The sequence below is a fragment of the Octopus bimaculoides genome, chromosome 5 (genome assembly GCF_001194135.2).
Source record: "Octopus bimaculoides isolate UCB-OBI-ISO-001 chromosome 5, ASM119413v2, whole genome shotgun sequence".
NCBI lineage: Eukaryota > Metazoa > Mollusca > Cephalopoda > Octopoda > Octopodidae > Octopus > Octopus bimaculoides.
Genome location: NC_068985.1, coordinates 123,501,174 through 123,516,080, shown reverse-complemented (window position 1 = coordinate 123,516,080; position 14,907 = coordinate 123,501,174). Strand labels below are relative to the sequence as shown.

The 14,907-nt window shown below is 34.6% G+C and overlaps 1 protein-coding gene across 1 annotated transcript in view; it reads right to left on the bottom strand.

The window, feature by feature from the left end:
* Positions 1–3,592: 3,592 nt before the first annotated feature.
* The window catches only part of LOC106872959 (twinfilin-1), a 50,091-nt gene continuing 38,776 nt past the window's right edge, over positions 3,593–14,907 (bottom strand). The window contains exons 9-10 of the mRNA XM_014920148.2: positions 12,508–12,629; positions 3,593–7,806 (exon numbers count right to left, since the gene is read on the bottom strand). Coding sequence (XP_014775634.1) covers positions 7,642–7,806; positions 12,508–12,629 — 287 coding nt within the window. The 3' untranslated portion in view covers positions 3,593–7,641. The remainder of the gene's footprint in view (positions 7,807–12,507; positions 12,630–14,907) is intronic.

Sequence of the window (14,907 nt, the reverse complement as noted above, 5' to 3'; positions counted from 1 at the left end):
CATTTCGCCCGGCGTGCTAACGTTTCTGCCAGCTCGCCCTCATGTGTGCATGTACGTGTGTGTGTGTGTGTGTGTGTGTGTGTGTAGTGGGAATATTCAACAGTCAGATCATTACACTTGATGTCACAATTCATTAGAATATTACTCATATGATAAAAAAATTGTGACTAATCATGACTGTCTAGAACTGGTTCCAGCTACAATTCCATCTTTATGCTCCTTTTTCTCTGAGCCTATCCAGCACTATAAATTCAGCATACCACAGCTATTTGAAGGAGGGCACTGAGAGACACCAGAGTCCAGACAGTAGATGGAAGTAGACTGTTGCTGACTCAAACTGACAGCAGCTAAACAAAGATGAATGTCAACAGCAACACCAGCACCAGTTAACCATTCTGTGACTGCTGCTGTAATTACACAAAGAAAAATAACATTCAAACTTCTTCAATGTTTTGTTGTTTGTGGTAATGGCAGCATTTGTTTATTTTGCAGTCTCATCTTCATACAAGTGGTGACCCAAACATTTAAAGAATATTTCACAACCACATCTTCAAATATACGTACATATGTATGTATAACTTTGATCTTTTACATGTTTTGGTCATTGAACTGCAGTCACACTGGGACACTGCCTTGATGAGATTTTATTAAGCAAATTGGACCCACTACTTGTGTTTCTTTTTAAGTCTAGTACTTCTATCAAACACTTTTGCTGACCCACGATGTTATAGGGACATAAACTAACCGACAGTTGTCAAGCAGTAGTAGAGTGTGACAAAAACAAATACAAAAACACTCACATTTATATGCATAGGCATGCGTGTGTATGTGTATGTATGCGTATGTGTGATGAGCTTCCACACAGTTTCAGCCTACCAAATTCACTTGCAAGGCATTGGTCAGCTTGGAGCTATATAGTAGAAGATACTTGCCCAAGGTACTGCACCACAGGGTTGCAAAGTGAGTTTCTTAACCATACACACACATACACATATACAAACAGAATTTCTATAGCCAGATGCCCTTCTTGTGTCCAACTCTCACCTATTTCTCAGTAAGGTAATATCATCTCATGATGAGAGAGATTGAAAACAAGACACCACTTGTATGACAGTGATGCTCATTTACAACTACCACATATCAACACAAAGAGACAAACACAGGTGTGCACGCACACACACATACGACTAGTTTCTTTTAGATTCCATCTACCACATTTACTCATGAGGCCTTGGTCAACCTAGAGCTGTAGTAGAAGACACTCACCCAAGGTACCATGCGATCAGATTAAACCCTAAATTGTGTGGTAGGGAAACAATTTTCTCAACCAAACATACATGCCTGCACCTGAAAGCCATGCCAGCACATCATTATCATTCAACATTCACGTTTGCATGGGTCAGATGGAATTACACATATTTTTCTACAACTGGATCTCTTCCTGTTACCAACTCTTACCTGTTTTCCTATTATTAAATAGGTATTATTTTCCTATGGCAGATATTTTTTGCAATGAAGACTGGAAACAAGGAGTATTGCTTGTAGGACAATATTGCTCATTTACAACCACCATTTGATGTTTAAACAAGGATACACACATACAAACACAGATATATGGGTATCTCTCATGTTTGTATGAGCATATGGACAGAGAGAGGTGATGGAGAAAACTTAAATACTAAAATGGATTTCTATTGGTAAACTCCAAATTAAAAAATAAAAATAAACAAATAAATATAAGTTCTTGCTATACATATTCTTACATATAAATGCACAGACATCTCAAAAGTAGACACATCTCACATGTATATATATATATATATATATATATATATATATATATATGTAAGTTAAGATTTTAAATTAAAAATTTACATGTTGGGTGTGTCCCTAGTTGTATGCCAATAAAGCACAACCACGGCCTATGGCTACCTGATGCTATCCATGGTAATTGCACACTCATCGTTGCATCTATCTCAGGAATTCTTCAGCATGTGTTGAGTATAATGGAAACGAGAGAAGTGATGCTTCTGCACCATGGGATGCACCAAAATTAATCATATAGTTTCCCATCCATGAGGAAATAATGCAGGAGGTGTCAAAATGATTTTTGCGGTCAATAAAGTTTCTTATATATTCCATCTCAATCATTTCTGTAATATATATATATATATATACACACACACATGTATATATAACACACACATTTTATTTGTGGATTAATAAGGCAACCAATGGAATAATCACTATAATGGTTTCTAATTTAGATAAAAGGCCAGTAATTTCTGAGGGAACAGGTATTAGTCAATATTTAACTAGTACTTTATTTTATTGAACCCCAAAAGGATGTATGGCAAAGCCACCTTAGTGAGACTTGAGTTCAGAATGTAAAGAGCAAGAATAAACATTGAAAGGTATTTTTTCCAAAGCACCAATGATTCTGCTAATTCAAAACCTTTAACAAAGACATCATATTTGTTCCTAATTTTAACACAAGGCCAACAATTTTGGAAGAGAGTCTCTCATATCAACTTCTATCTTAAACTGGCATTTTATTTTATCAACACTGAAAGGATGAAAGATAAAGTTGACCTTATTCAGAATTTGAATTCAACAGTATCAAGACAAATACTGCAAGGCATTTCTGTCATTTATTTATAATTCTGCCAATCCACCACCTAAAAATTCTTTCTACTATAGGTACAAGGCCTAAAATTCTGTGGGAATGGGGTAGCTGATTACATGAACCCCAGTGTTCAACTGGTACTTATTTTATTGACCACCAAAAGAATGAAAGGTAAATTTTTGGCAGAAGGTCAGCAATTTTGAGAGAAAGGGAAGTCAACTAGATTCACCCCCAGAACTTGACTAGTACTTTATTTTATTGATTCTAGAGGGATGAAAGGCAAAACTGACCTTGACCTCAGAATGTAAAGAACTAGCAGAAATGCTGCTGAGCAGTTTATCTGATGAGCTAATGACTCTGCCAGCTTGATACCTTAAATAATAATAATAATGATGATGACGACGAACATCCTTATGCATCAATCTTGTCTCTTTCAACAGTAAAAACACAAACAACTTATATCAAGAAACTATCGTTGCACCAGTCTCCACTTAATCAGTACACAACTAGAGCTTTCATAATCATTTCAAATGTTGGGCCTCACTATTACAAAGGATCTGACCAGGTCCTTTGTGTACATCCTTAACATAGCTCAGACCATATCCTAAAGACAGGTCTCATGTTTCTATAAAGCCAGGCAATATATTAACACCAAATAATTACTGACACTTTACAAAGCTCAGGTGAGGCTCATAACGAACTATATTTACTTTCACATTTGGGACAGTGCTACTGCTCCACATACAGGCATCTAAGACCAGATCTTATTTAAGAAAAGGCCCCTTAACTGACTAGTGATAAAAAGTGATAAAATGTTGCCCTAGTAATAATATCAATAATAAATATGAAGAGAAAGACATTTTATAAAGCTGCTTCATTGTTTCATTAGTTCAATATATTATTTAATTTTTAAAAATTGTTCAAATTTTAGTCTGACATTTGCTTATATGAAAAACCAAATACAAATACATTATTTTATTTTATTTTTAAAAATTTGCTAAAAAAATTACACAATTTCATCTCAACTGAATTTGAATAGTCTCCACCTTCAAGTGAAGTTTGCACTCTATCCAACTAGTTGCATTCTACAACTATCATTTATTTCAATGATTACACAAGTCCAGTCTTAAATACATTTTTCAAAATATTTCCCCTTCAACATTTTGTACCTTAAAATGTCATGTTAATTTACTGAAAAACATTTAATTAAATACCTTGTACTTTTTAATTTCATCAACCAGGGAATAATTTGCTGTTTTTTCTTCTTATAGAATTGTTAAAATAAAGTACCAGTCACATAAGTGATTCAAATCTTCCTCCTTCCCATAAATTTTGTGGCCTTGAGCCTATGTTAGATGGCATTATTTACTTTTATCTCTCTAAATTATAAATTTCAAATCTTCTAGGGTGGGCTTTGCACTTTGCTTTTCTCCCACTGGAATCTGAAGAAACAAAATTAGATACTCTACAACATTTAAATCTAATGTCATACAGTATGAGACTATAGGCACAAAGATACAAATTTGTTGTTATACTGACACTCCATATTTGAAAGGTAAATTATTTCATAAACCCTGGTTGGATAAAAGGGTCAGTTAACTTGATGGGAATGTAAAGGGACATAACTAAATACAGCAAGGAATCTTGATCTGTCAATTCAGCCATTAGCTGCCTCTAATAATGTTTCTAACATAGGTACAAGAACAGAAACTTAGGGTAGAGGGTTAGTGGATTATGTCAACTTCGGTACTTAACTGGTATTTAATTTGTCATCCTTGGAGGAATGGAAAACAAAGCTAACTTGAGTAAGATTTGAATCCAAAATGTAAACAAAATGCAGAGTTTGAATATATACAAGGCATTTTGTCCAACACTCTTAACAATTTTGCTAATCCACCACTCTTTTTAATAATTTAAAATTTAAGCAGAAAGCCTGCTATTTGATAGCAGGGACTTAATTGATTAAATTGACCCTGTACTAGACTGGTACTTTATTTTATTAATCACATGGGGAATGAACGGCAAAGTTAACCTCAGCAAGATTTGAACTCAGAGCAAAAAGAGCTGCAAGAAATACAGCAAGGGTTTTTGTTTCACACTTTAGCAACTCTACAAATTCAAGCTTTTTATAATAATGATTTATTACATTAGCACAAAACCACATAATTGTTGGGGATGGATAGGGTCAATGTGTTTAACCTGGTAACATGACCCAAGAGGGTTTGAACTTAAAATTTAGTGGAAGAGAACAAAATAAAAAATGTTAAATGTAATCAGTCCTATCATTTTTCATAGTAATAATAATTTCTAACATAGGCAGGGACACAGCCATAAATTTAAGAGGTAGGGGTTAGTCAATTAAATTTACTTGATGGTACTTATTTCATTGATCTGAGAAGGGTGAGTAGCAAATTTGACTTCAGCAGGAATTGAACTCAGAACACAAAGAGTGAAACAAATACTGCGAGCATTTTGTTCAATGTTCTTAAGATTCTGCCATTCCCCTGCAACTTTTTCCATTTTTAATTACTTAAACCATTATTATCATTTCCATAATAATAATAATAATAATAATAATAATAGTAATAGTAATAAAAGAAAAAAAATGCTTTCTAATTGATGTATCAATACCAGCAGATGACAACATTTCTCTAAAAGAAATGGAGAAACTTTCAAAATACAAAGACCTGGAAACAGAGGTAATTCGAATGTGGAATCTAAAAACAGAAACAATTCCTATCATAGTAGGAATATTCAGACAAATACAAAACAAAACATTCAGACAAATACATAACAAAAACACCAGGACTTACAAATATATATAACATACAGAAAACTGCACTACTGGGCACTGCACACATCCTACGCAAAACACAGCACATACCCAAGGCACACAGAGCTGTGCTTGGTAGTGAAGTGAAAGCACGCTATAAAAATAAAACTACTGAATAATAATAATAATAATAATAATAATAATAATAATAATAATAATACAAATAATGGTTCTGTACACTGGCAGAGGATCACAGATTTTTTGAGGAGAGTAGAATTGATTGAACTGACCCACCCACATTTTTGCTTTGTAATTATTTCATCAATCCTGGAAGAATAAAGTACAAAATCAAATCCAGTAAGACTTAAAATTAGAATATAAATTAATGTAATTAAATAATGCAACATATCTTGTCCAGCACTTCACCAATTCTGTCATCCAAAAATACTTATTTTCTCTGACACCCACTTTCAACCATGAAATATAGATCAATACAAAATCAATAATAAAAAAAACAATTTAGAAAGTGTCTGACTACCGTAACATATTCTCATTAAAAGTGTTTCTCTTGTTTTTTTCTTTATTGTCGGTATACTTTATATACATAGAAGACAATTTGAGAGACTAAAGAGCAAAAATGGAAAAAATCATATATAAAATAACAAGATCTACTACTTATCAAATGATTTATTTGGCATAAGTCCAAATATTGAAAGAAGCAAAGTATAGTTAATTCCTGTATATTATCAGTGCTGTTTTGTTGACTTGAAGGGAGAAAAATGAAAATTCAGAGTTTACTTTATTGTAATTTGAACTTGGAACTGTGAAAGATGAAACTAAGTACAGTATGTCCTGCACTTTAGTCTATCATCCTTTTGTCTCAGCCATCAACACATTTCATTTACTGCTTATCAAATAATGAAAGATTTCTGGAATTGGTTTGAGTCTTGCAAGATGTTGCTTGAACATGTCTAATGATGACTAGTCAACAAACTTTATTTATCCACTCAAATAAATAAGAAATTTTAACTTCAATCCTTAGTTATTTCAAAAACGTGCAAACTTAAAACATAAAATATGCAATCATGCAACTAAGCCTCAATCCCTAAAATTACTGGTCTTATGCCATAATTTGAAACCATTATTATTATTATTATTATTAGTTCAATATAATTCGTTGTGATATCATTATCAGCTCTGTAAGAGTGATACAGATGGCAATGCACTGATCTGTAACAAATTTCATTGATAAATGATTGAGTTCAAATTCAGCCAATCAGCTTCGAGACTGCATTTTATCCCACTGTTTCTGGAAATATTTACTATAATAGACAACAACTGTTCCAACAGATCATCTGTGTATATGTATAATAGAAATTCATATAGGGTCAAAGTCACCAACTGACCAGAGCACGCCAAAACCCAAGTAGTGAAGTAGACAAAGACGACGGCAACAAAAGGACTTTTCACTTAGTATATAGGATTAAATAGGAATTTAGAAATATTCTGTAGACTAAATAAATCAATCTTCACCACTTATAAAATAATGAAAGATTAAATATTTGGAAATATTTCACAGGGTAAATATATATCAACCATATTTTGGAATTTTGTTGATTTGCTTTTTTAAATTATAATTCTCAAATCAACTATAAATGTAATACAAAATTTTTTTAAAAAAGACATTTCTTAAATATCATTTTATACCACCCATCCTCACCACCACAACTAAAAAAAAAAAAATACTAAAACATTTATTTCAAATTTATATATAAAAATCAGTTACAAATTGTGTTTTTTTTTAATGAAATTTCAAACCTCCACCTTTTACATCAATCATACACAACATACCTCTTGTCAATCAAACAAAATTTATCAAATGTTCAATAATTATATTGAATCAAGGATTATCAAATGTTCCATAATTATAAATAGAAATTTCTTTTTCCAATAAAAAAAAGGAAGAAAAACATTGAAAATACAAAAAATATATTTTACTAACTCCATTTTATGGAGGAAAGACAGAGAAAAGGGCATAAAGAATATGGTATGTTAATTAAAAATGCCTTATGAGCTGGGAAGAGGAGAAAGAGAATATACAAGATTTTGTCAATTAATTATTCTCTTAGTTATGATTCTTGCTGTTTTTGTTTTTTTACTTTTATATTTATTTTTTTATTTTTTTCCTTTGAATAGCACTTCGTTACCAATATGAGGTTCAATGGTTACTTCATCAACCGACTCAGTTAACTGCAGATGAATCTGAAGTGGGTCTGATCATTCGCTTTGGTCCTCGATTTGAAGGGCCTTTTGGTTTAGCAAATGCTTGCCGAGCAATATTTTTCTTTGGATGAAGTTCATCCTGCAAGAACTCATCAGTTAATTCAGCACCCTCAGAAATTTCAATCTAGAAGAAAAAAAAAAAAAGTACTTTAAAACATAAAATAAAGTAAAAACAAAAGTTGCTTAGCTCCTGATCAGCCCTGATCAAGCAAGCTTATGTTCAAGCAGTGAGTATCCCATTTTTCTGTATATATGTAGGACTATTTATATAATTTAGAACATTTAAGTCCCAGTGTGTGTGTGTGTGTGTGAGTTCAAATTCAGCCAATCAGCTTTGAGACTGCATTTTATCCCAGTTTCTGGAAATATTTACTATAATAGGCAACAACTTATTTCTTTATTGCCCACAAGGGGCTAAACATAGAGGTGACAAACAAGGACACACAAAGGGATTAAGTTGATTACATCGACCCCAGTGCGTAACTGGTACTTAATTTATCGACCTCAAAAGGATGAAAGGCAAAGTCGACCTCGGCGGAATTTGAACTCAGAACGTAACGGCAGACGAAATACCGCTAGGCATTTCGCCCGGCGTGCTAACGATTCTGCCAGCTCCAACACATCATCTGTGTATATGTATATGTTACGAAATAGAAATTCATACAGGGTCAAGGAGTCACCAACTGACCAGAGCACACCAAAACCCAAGTAGTGAAATAGACAAAGACGACGGCAACAAAAGGACTTTTCACTTAGTATATAGGATTAAATAGGAATTTAGAAATAGTTTGTAGACTAAATAAATCAATCTTCACCACTTATAAAATAATGAAAGATTAAATATTTGGAAATATTTCACAGGGTAAATATATATCAACCATATTTTGGAATTTTGTTGATTTGCTTTTTTAAATTATAATTCTCCAATCAACTATAAAATGTAATACAAAATTTTTTAAAAAAAGACATTTCTTAAATATCATTTTATACCACCCATCCTCACCACCACAACCAAAAAAAAAAATACTAAAACATTTATTTCAAATTTATATATATAAAAATCAGTTACAAATTGTGTTTTTTTTTAATGAAATTTCAAACCTCATCTTTTACATCAATCATACAACATAACTCTTGTCAATCAAACAAAATTTATCAAATGTTCAATAATTATATTGAAAAAAAGGATTATCAAATGTTCAATAATTATAAATAGAAATTTCTTTTTTCAATAAAAAAAATGAAGAAAGACATTGGAGTGTGTTCAATGATTTCATGCAAATCATTTGACTGAGTTTTGAAGAAATGCAGTCTAAGATGTGCGCAAGTGTTGCAATAGTAATGTCCTAGATGTAGGTGTAGTACTCCATTGAGAGTCTCACCTGAGCTTTGTAAAACATTGGTAGTGACTAGGGAGCTCAAGCATCTTCTGGTCTTGTAAAAAATAACCAGTGTTTGTGATCCATGTTTGTTTCCTTCCCTCTTTTTTTTTTAATGCTTTAACACAGAAGAGCAAATTTGGCTACCATTTCCAGCAGATCTGGCAACCATGTAACGTTTTAATACCTTGATATTTAAAGCAATAATATCAGGCAGTCATAAATAACACAGCTTGTTAAAAACTAGACATAATTAGCTACAACAAAGACGCATTTAACAGCAGGAACCCTACAACCAAGAAATAATGCAGAAACTTATGGATTGTTTTACTGTCATTATTGCATCAGTTTTATATGAATTCAATATCGTTTAACATCATTAGTACTATACAGAGAAAAGAGAAACTTAAAACAAATATTCTACTCAACATGCATCATCTATATATAATAATAAAAATGTTTAAATTTATATCCCTCTCTTCATGTGCCATACCTGTTTTACAGGGATAGATGATCGTGGATCTCCACACCAAAGCCTGAAAATTAATGATTTTTCTTGGGAAAGACACAAAGATTGATAATACTAAGACATTCTTAGTATGAGGTAGCATCATAAAGTTCCCAGACTAGGTATGTTTAATAAAAAACAACTTATTTGCCTAATTTTAAACATCATCTCCTTTGAAATAGTCACCTTGTGCAGCAATACACCAGTCCCAGCATTCCTGCCACTTTTGGAATCAAGCCTGTAAGTCGTTTCCCATAAGTGAGTTTAGGAGCTTCTGCAATTCGCTCTGGATCTCAACAATGGTGTTAAAACAGTAATCTTTGAACTGCATTTTTATCTTGAGAAAGAGATGGAAATCGGCAGAGTGGGTGCAGAAGTGATACCATGTTGTTTTTGGTAAGAAATTCATAAGTGAGGAGAGCTTGGTGACAGGGTACATTGTCATCATGAAGAATCCAATTCTTCACACTCCACAGTTCCAGTTGCTTTCGCCAAATGTCCTCCCTCAAATACTTCAAAACGTCGCAGGAGAACTCTCAATTGACAGTCTGGCCCAGCAGAGTGAATTCTCAATACTGCAGATGTCGAAAAAGTGATGTGCATACTCTGCAGCTCTGTCATACCATCTTCAGTCATGGAGATAAAGAGCTCTTCCATTGTGACAACTGCTGCTTCATCTCAGGGTCATACCCTTAGACCCAAGTCTTGTCACCGGTGATGGTCTTTGACGTGAAAGATGGGTCACCAGTGGCACTCCGACAGACTTCAATGTGATGTTCTTTCAATTCAGTGGTCAGCAGGTGGGGGACAAACTTGGCAGAAATGTGTTGCATTTTTAATTCAGACATTAGGATTGCCTGCACAGACCCATAAGACAGACCAAGGATATCAGTAATGTTGTTGATTGCTCTCCGACGATCCTCATGCACAAACTGATGAATTTTCTCCACATTTCCAGAGGTGATGCTCATGGCAGGTATTCCAGGCACATTCTTCCTCTTTTGAAGTGCCTATGCCACTTGAAACACTGCATATGAACCATTGCTTCGTCACTGTAAGCTTGCTGAAGCATGCTTAATGTCTCTGTTGCAGACTTTCAAAATCTAATGCAAAATTTCATGTTCGCTCTTTGATCAAACTCCCTGTCCATGACAAAATTACAGACTACAACATACACATGATCACAAAAACACAAAATTTCTCAACTTGAAAAGTAAACACAATAATGTCACTTGGCATACTACATCATGAAGGTCACTGCTAGCTCTCACTGCACATGCCAATGTGTGCTGCCATCTGTTGGCATGTTACAGAACTAATCCAGGAAGTTTTTTTATACCACTTTGTATCATCAAAAATAAAGATAAATAAAGACTCCATAATCTTCAACAGGGCACCAATGCTTAACTCTGGATTTAAATATGCCATAAAAATGAACCTCTATTCTGTGGTGAGCTATTAGTCTATATCAGTTTTACATTCCTTCATAGATTAACTGCAGAAAGCTGGATTAAGTGCTTGGCCCAAAAAGATAAATAGTAGGTGAAAATCTACGACCTTTTATGTAGCTAGTTCAGTATCTTATCTAGTTGGCCAATATTTTAAAAATATATTAGTTTGATCTGAAGGGAGGGAATGTGCCCAAGGCCTATAAGATCAATGCATTTACTGTTCTGTTTTCAATAGTTACAAGGTGAGGAGAGGATTTTCCAGAGATATACTGAGAAGAATGAACTGGGTATAGTAAATTAGCATTAAGGTTTATATACACACGGGGTGTATATAGAGCAGTGAAAGTCAAACAATAAGGTATCTGTTCATTCTTAATATGTTCTGGCAGATTAAAATGTGTCTGTCAGAATGAAGTATTTTTTCATGCCTAGAGATGGCCTCCTCTCTTTAGGCAATGTGTGTTCATCACACACGATTTACTGGTTCACCAGTGTAAGAGGACTTTGAGACATTATAGTGTGTTGACCTCATGTGTCTCCACAGTTAAAGCCACCCTATGAGCTTTTGTTTATAGTAATCAGCAAGTGAGCTATTTGCTGATGCATGTGAAAGTCTGCCAAACAGGTAATAATTCAAAGGATGCATGCAGAACAACAAGAATCCAAACAATAACACATCTATTCATTCTTAATATGTTCTGGCAGATTAGAATATGAATATTAGATGGGTGTTATTTTTTGCCACCAGAGAATGCCTCCTCTCTTTAGGTGATTGTATTCACCATGTAATTTCTATACACAAGAGTTCATGCTCTTGTAAGATTCATCAGTCAGGCCATGGGGTAGCTTTGATAGAGAAGACACAAAGAGGTTGAACCACTGCAGTGTCTTGAAGTCCCTTAACAGTGATGAACCAGTGAAATGCAAGTGTCACAAACACTCATCAACTTAGGGAGGATGCATTCTTTGATGGCAGAAAAGAAAAAAACAACAGGATCAGACAATCTTCGAATCTACCAGAATGTATTAAGAATGGATATGTTATTTGTGTGTGTGTGTGTGTGTGTGTGCACGCGCGCACGCACGCACATATATAGATATATATATTGTTCATAATGTAGTATATGTTAGGCTTTGTTTATTTATTAACTCACATTTCAATTGTCTGTTATTGTTGATGTCATCATTTGTCTTTATATTAGTGTTATTGTGTCTGTGGCTAAGAAGCAGTTTTGCATAACATTAGAATCAAATTTTTTTTACAAACTTAGCTTTTAAATAGAGGACAAAAAAAAGAGACTCACCTATGCCTTCCAACCCTTTATCCCCACTATCCATATAAAATCCTGACCTCTGCCTAGGAACAGTATCATTCACTTTGAGAAAACACTGGACTAAAATTTCTTCAAGGTAGTGCCCCAATATAACAATAGTCCAAATGAGCAGAACCAAAAGAGTTATAGGTAAGAACAATACACCAAACTCACCTTCTTGACAATTTCCATTCCCATATTCTGTTCAACATAACTGAGAAAACAAGATTTACAGCTTGAATAAAGCATTCTTTCTTTCACTGGAATACTATAACCAGGAGTAGAATATATGAATACTGCAAAGAAAACAAGAAAATAACACAAAAAACATATATTATTTTGTCTATGTACCTTTTTTAAAAAAACAAAATGAAAGGCAAAAAGCACAGGAATGGTTGTGTGGTTCACTTGATAACTGCTTAGTTTAGGACTTGTTCTTACTGTGTAGTACTGTAGGCTGTCTTCCACTATGCCTGAGAGCTAACCAATTCCTTGTAAGTGATTAGGCAGATGATTAGGCAGATGCACACACATCATATGTGTGTGCATGTACATGAGAGAGAGAGTGTGTATATGGAAACAGAGATGCAAACCAGTTTGGAAAAGGGAATTATGAAACCTCAAAGATCCATCAAAGAGTCAGAGATTTAGAGACATTCTGATTAAAGCATTTGATAAGAAAGCAGAGGAGGTTGTGACATATAACATAGAGGACAACTGGAAATTCTTACAAGACAACTTTCTGAAGGCTACAGACCAAATTTATGGCTGAGGCAAAGAGTGATAAGGTGGTGGAACAGTGAAATAGATAAGGTCATAAAAACAAAGAGGCAGGCTTGGAAAGATTGGAGAAATGGAGACAGCAAAGAGCTATAGCAAGTAGCCATGAGGGAAGTTAGGGTTAATCTAGCAAGGACAGACGCAGAACGGAAGAGATTTGCAAATGCCTTACAGAGTGAAAATCAGAGGCTAGAGGAGTTCCAGATTGTTAGACAGTGTGTCAGAGAGAATAGAGACGTTGTAGGAAAGAAGTGTGTATGGATGGATGATGGTATGCTTGCACTTAGTGATCTTGAAAAGAAAGAGGTATGGAAGTACTACTATGAAAGGCAATTAAATGTGGAGAGTGAATGGGAGAAAGGGAGTCTTGCCTATGGGAACCTGACAGGGGTAACAGCTATTCAAGTTGACAGCAGTATGACAGATAAGGTAATATGAAGACAGGGGAAGCCCCTGGTTTATTGGGAGTCAGCACTGAGATGCTTAAAATATCTGATGGAGTATGATACAATCTGGTTACCTGTATAGTTAATAAAGTTATTCAGGAAATAACTTGTAGCAGCATTATCGTCAGCTGCTACAAGGGTAAGGGAGATGTCTGAGATAGAAGTAATTACAGAGACATCAAATAGCTGGACCAGGTCATCAAAGTTATGAAAAGAGTTATAGCCCAATCAATTAGGAACAGAATCAGATTAATTGAAATGCAGTTTGAATTTGTGCCAAGGAGAAGCACTACTGATGTTATCCTCAAAGTCAGACAACTTCAGAAGTATTTAACAAAGAATAAACCATTGGACTTGGCTTTTCTTAACTTGGAGAAAGCCTTTGACAGAGTACTCCATTGAGTGATATGGTGGGCTCTGAGGAAGCTAGGGGTAGACAAGTGGCCTGTGAAAGATGTACAGGCCATGTTCAGAGGGTCTGTTAGTAAAATGACAGTAAGGTGAGAGTTAAACAGGAGTAAAGTGATGAAATTAGGGTTTGGTTCTCAGAGTCCCTTCCTTTTCATCATTGTCCTCCACGTCTGTTCAAGACCAGCTGCCCCTGGGAACTGCTCTATGCTGATGATCTTGCTTTCATAGCAGATTCTACAATGGAACTAGAAAAGAAATTCCAGACATGGAAGCAAAACCTGGAGTCAAAAGGCATTGAGGTTAACTTGGCAAAGACCAAGGTTCTAGTTAACAAGAAAACAGACAGAACCTTACCCACTTCAGGTAAATGACCCAGTTTGATATGTAGGAAGAGTGTATGCAGGAATTTCATATGGTGTACTCAGTGCAAACTATGGACACACAAGAGGTATAGTGGAATAATAAGAAGGTTAACCAAGAAAGAAGTGCTTGTATGTGGAAGATGCACAAGAGCAATAAAGTGTACAGATACACAGGAAATTGATTTTTTCTCAAATGCCCCAGAGAGATTGTGGATAATTTCTGCTAATTAGGTCCTAGGGAACCTAATTAGCAGTGGAGGAGGATGTATGGAAAGTGTAATTGCTTGAATAAGACTAGGATGGAGAAAATTGAGAGAACTTTTACTTCTGTCAGCAACCAAATGTATACAAACTGCAATGCTATATGGTAGTGAGATGTGGGCTCTGAATGCAGACATGTGAAGACTAGAAAAGAATGAAGCTAGTATGCTCCCTTGGAGGTGCAATGTCAGTGTACATGTGTGACAGAGAACTAGTATATTGTGAGTTAGCAAAAGAGGAATTAGATTCAATGTGCAAGAGAGAAGACTACGCTGGTTTGGTCATATGATGCTTATGAATGTGGACAGTTGTAT